At 47.3% G+C, this 4253-nt stretch overlaps 1 protein-coding gene across 1 annotated transcript; it reads right to left on the bottom strand.

Annotated features, from left to right (window-relative positions):
* Positions 1 to 316: 316 nt before the first annotated feature.
* LOC145338025 (polymeric immunoglobulin receptor-like) lies at positions 317 to 3707 on the bottom strand (the record flags this gene model as incomplete). The annotated part of the gene is made up of 3 exons (XM_080182796.1): positions 317 to 605; positions 2798 to 3142; positions 3461 to 3707. Coding segments are annotated over 3 exons (606 nt in total), but the record flags the coding sequence as incomplete, so codon positions are not given.
* Positions 3708 to 4253: the final 546 nt, after the last annotated feature.

Raw genomic sequence — 4253 nt, 5'->3', positions numbered from 1 at the left:
GACCCACCGGGGGAGGAAACACCTCATGACTTTATGGCTCACTCTGCCCCAGAAACAGCTCATCACAGCCGTCTGTGCCTCCACCCCAACCCTAGACTTAAGGGACAAGACAAAAGAAAGAGTCCACTCCAGCCTTGACCAATCGCTGTCCCACATCCCAAAAGGAGACAAGCTGATTCTCTTCAGTGATGTCAGTGTTCGAGTCGGGAGGGGAACAAACATTTAGAAATGCGCGCTGGGTGGGGAAGGCGCTCCGAAGACAAACACCATCTTCAGGAAAGCAGACGGGTCCGACTGTGGAAATTACAGAGGGATTTTCCTACTCTCCACCATGGGAAAGGTCATTGCAACAATCCTCCTCAACGATTCCTCCCAGTGTCTGTACAGCTGCTCCCTGACCCTCAGTGTGGCTTCGCCTGTTAAGAGACACAATGGACATGATCTTCAGCACGCGGCAAATCCAGGTAAAGTGCAGGGAGCAGCATCAATCGCCGTACATGGCCTTCTTCCATCTCACAAAGGCTTCCGATTCTGTCAACCGTGAGGGATTGTGGAACATCCTCCTCAAATCCGGCTTCCCACGGAAATTCGTCACCATTCTCCACCTGTTCCACAATGATAATGCAAACTGTGATCCTCACCAGTGGAGCCACCACACACCCAATACGTCCACAAACTGGGATCAAACAGGACTGCATCACTGCACCAACATATTCCTCACAGCAACACTCCATCCCATCACCTTGAAGCTTCCCGCTGGAGTGGAATGAAGCAGGAAACTGTTCAAACTCCGACACCTCTAGTGTCTGCAGAGCCACAACCAAGAGGCTGAGCTACAAACCATCGTCAACACATTCACTGAGGCATATAAGAGAACGGACCTCAGACTAAACATCTGGAAAACACAGGTTCTCTACCAACCTGCTCTTCCTGTATTAAACTGCCCCCACCCCCCAACCATCAGGATCCACAGTGAGCCCCTGGACAATGTGGATCATTTCCCACATCTCCTCCGGCACGAGCAGATATCGACAATGAAATCCAGCATCAACTCCAATGTGCCAGTGCAGCCTTCAGACATCTGACTATTACTTACGTGGCGAAAAACTGCAGCAGGCGACGGTGCAGAGGGACCTCGGGGTCCTTGTGCATGAGTCGCAAAAACCCAGTTTGCAGGTGCAGCAGGTGGTCAGGAAGGCTAATGGGATGCTGGCCTTCATAGAGAGGGGGATTGAATATAAAAGTAGGGAGGTCTTGCTGCAGCTGTATAGGGCATTGGTGAGGCCGCAGCTGGAGTACTGTGTGCAGTTTTGGGCGCCGCACCTGCGCAAGGATATTTTGGCCCTGGAGGGAGTGCAGAGGAGGTTTACTAGGCTGATACCGGAGTTGAGGGGATTGAGCTATGAGGAGAGGCTGAATAAACTGGGCTTGTACTCGTTAGAGTTTAGAAGAATGAGGGGAGATCTCATTGAGACGTATAAGATGATGAATGGGATGGATAGGATAGAGGTGGAGAGACTCTTCCCGCTCAAAAAAGACAGTAGGACTAGGGGGCACAGCCTCAAGATAAAGGGGAGGCGGTTTAGAACGGAGTTGAGGAGGAACTTCTTCACTCAAAGGGTGGTGAATCTCTGGAATTCTCTGCCCGTTGAAGTGGTGGAGGCTGCCTCACTAAATATTTTTAAGAAGCGGGTTGATGGGTTCTTGATAAGAGAGGGGATTAAGGGTTATGGGGAGAGGGCGGGAAAGTGGAACTGAGCCACGACAGATCAGCCATGATCTTATTGAATGGCGGGGCAGGCTCGAAGGGCTAGATGGCCTACTCCTGCTCCTATTTCTTATGTTCTTATGTTCTTATGAGCAACAGAGTGTTCGAAGCCTGAGACCTCCAATCCAGCTCATGGTTACAGTGCACCCTCCTGTATGCATCAGAAACATGGACAATGCACAGCAGACACCTCAAATCCCTGGAGAGATATCACCAACACTGCCTCTGCAAAACCCTGCAAATCCACTGGCAGGATGGGCAAATCAATGTGAAAATCGCCTCCCAGGCTGATATCCCCAGTATTCAGGCATTAGTCACACTGCTGCAATGGACAGGCCACATTGTCCGCACACCCGACACAAGACCTGCTGAAACGAGTGCTCTGAGCTCTGCAATGGTAAGCAATAGGGCACACAGAGAAAAAGCTACAAGGACACTCTGAAAACCTCCCTAAATAAATGTAACATCCCCATTGACACGTGCAAATCACTGGTCTTAGAATGCACTAACTGGAGACAACACATCTGTGAAGGCACCAATCACCTCGAGTGTCAGTGAGTACAGCACGCAGAGGACAAGTGTAAACATCGGGAATAGAGCACAGAACCCAGAGCGAGCCACCCACCCGCCCATCTCATCAACCACCAGCTACCAAACCCGGGGCAGAATCTGCGGCTCCAGGATTGGGCTATTCAGCCAGCTGCAGAACCCACCTCTCTGCAGGAGAAGCAAGTCACCCTCGACCCTGAGGGACTGTCAGAGAAGGAGAAGATTAGTGAACCAGGTGGGGTTTTATAACAATGCAATAGCTTCATGGTCACTTTTAGTGGGACCAATTTTATATTTCCAGATTTTTATTAAATAAACTGAATTTAAATTATGAAAGAGACACAGTGGGATTAGAACTCACATTCTCTGGATTATTAGTCCAGGTCTCGGGATTATTAGTCTATTAACATAACCACTGCACGACTGAACCCATAAAAATTAGAGATTAAATACAAAAAACCTGAAACAGAAATCTCTCACCTGTTACAGAGAGATGGACGAGATCAAATTGCTCCCAATAATAGCCCGTCTCCAGCCTCTTGTAAATCTGACACTGATAATCATTCTGGTCTGAGTCCCTGAGGTCAGAGAGCAGGACTGACCAGTTTCCTTGTTCCAGTTGATCTTTGAATAACTTTGTTCGGTTTCTGAACCGTTGGTCTTGTTGTGTCAAATCATCGTTTCCACTGACCACTCTGTGTAAGATATCACCCTTGGTGGTTCCCCAGATTCCCAGTAAATCTGAGATGGTAACATTCCCTTTGTAGGTACAGGGCAGCACAACCTGCTCCCCAAGGAACCCAGAAACTGGGACAGGCGAGTCACCTGGAAAAGATTGGAAGTATTTATAAATGGATAGAATCTCCTTGTTGAACTCCATATCTGAGGGACAGGAAGGTGAGACTCAGGAACAGAAATAACAATTCCAGGTAATTTAAGGACCAGTTACAGGTAACAGTGACTCACACCACTCACTCTCACACAATCATTCTTTGTTAAAATATCACACAATATTTCAAACCTTCCAATGTTACTCACTGTCTATCCAATGAAACAACTGCAGAAATGTTCAAAAGACTCTAAATCATTTGAATATAATCACTGTATCATAAATATGGAACATCTGAAATAGAAATCTCTCACCTGTTACAAAGAGATCGACTGAATCAGTTTTCTCCCAGTAAATTTGTTTATCAATCTTCTTGTAGATCTGACACTCGTACTGGCTCCGGTCTGATTCCCTGAGGTCAGAGAGCAGGACTGACCAGTTTCCTTGTTCCAGTTGATCTTTGAACAGCTTTGTTCTGTTTCTGAACCGTGGATCTTGTTCCCTCAAATCATCGTTTCCATTGATAAACTTGTGCAAAAATTCACGTTTGGGTGTTCCCCAGATTACCAGGAAATCTGAGACTGGGACATTCCCTTTGTAGGTACAGGGCAGCACAACCTGCTTCCCAAGGAACCCAGAAACTGGGAAATGTGAAAAACCTGGAAAAGATTGGAAGTATTTATCCACAGATATAACCTCCCTGCTGGTACATTACATCCCAAGCTTCACATGGTTACACTGCCATGCTCGATTTACAAGAAGCACTGATCAGTACCTCACTGCTTTCATTTGTGTGGGAAGGTTAAAGTTCAGACATTGAGAGCCTTTAACTAAAACCAGCTTGTGCTGGATATTTGTAAGCACGGAGCAGCTGGACAACACTTTGAATCACATGTTTTCCATTTGTACACGTGCTGGGAGAACACATCAGGATATTGGTCACCTCCCCTTGGGAGAAAAATCACAGACTGGGGGGGTGGACAATGTGAGATGGAACTCAGGAGCTGAAAACTGACCCTGAAATGTAAAGGTCGGATTTACTAACGTCGATCTGATCTCAGGACAGTCCCAGACTCCTGATTCCAGAGCTCAGGATCTCATCCCAGT

Source organism: Carcharhinus amblyrhynchos, unplaced genomic scaffold (assembly GCF_965287045.1).
Source record: "Carcharhinus amblyrhynchos unplaced genomic scaffold, sCarAmb.v2.hapA scaffold_89, whole genome shotgun sequence".
Taxonomy (NCBI): domain Eukaryota; kingdom Metazoa; phylum Chordata; class Chondrichthyes; order Carcharhiniformes; family Carcharhinidae; genus Carcharhinus; species Carcharhinus amblyrhynchos.
Note: the sequence above shows the minus strand (reverse complement) of the source record. Positions and strands in the feature narration are given on the sequence as shown.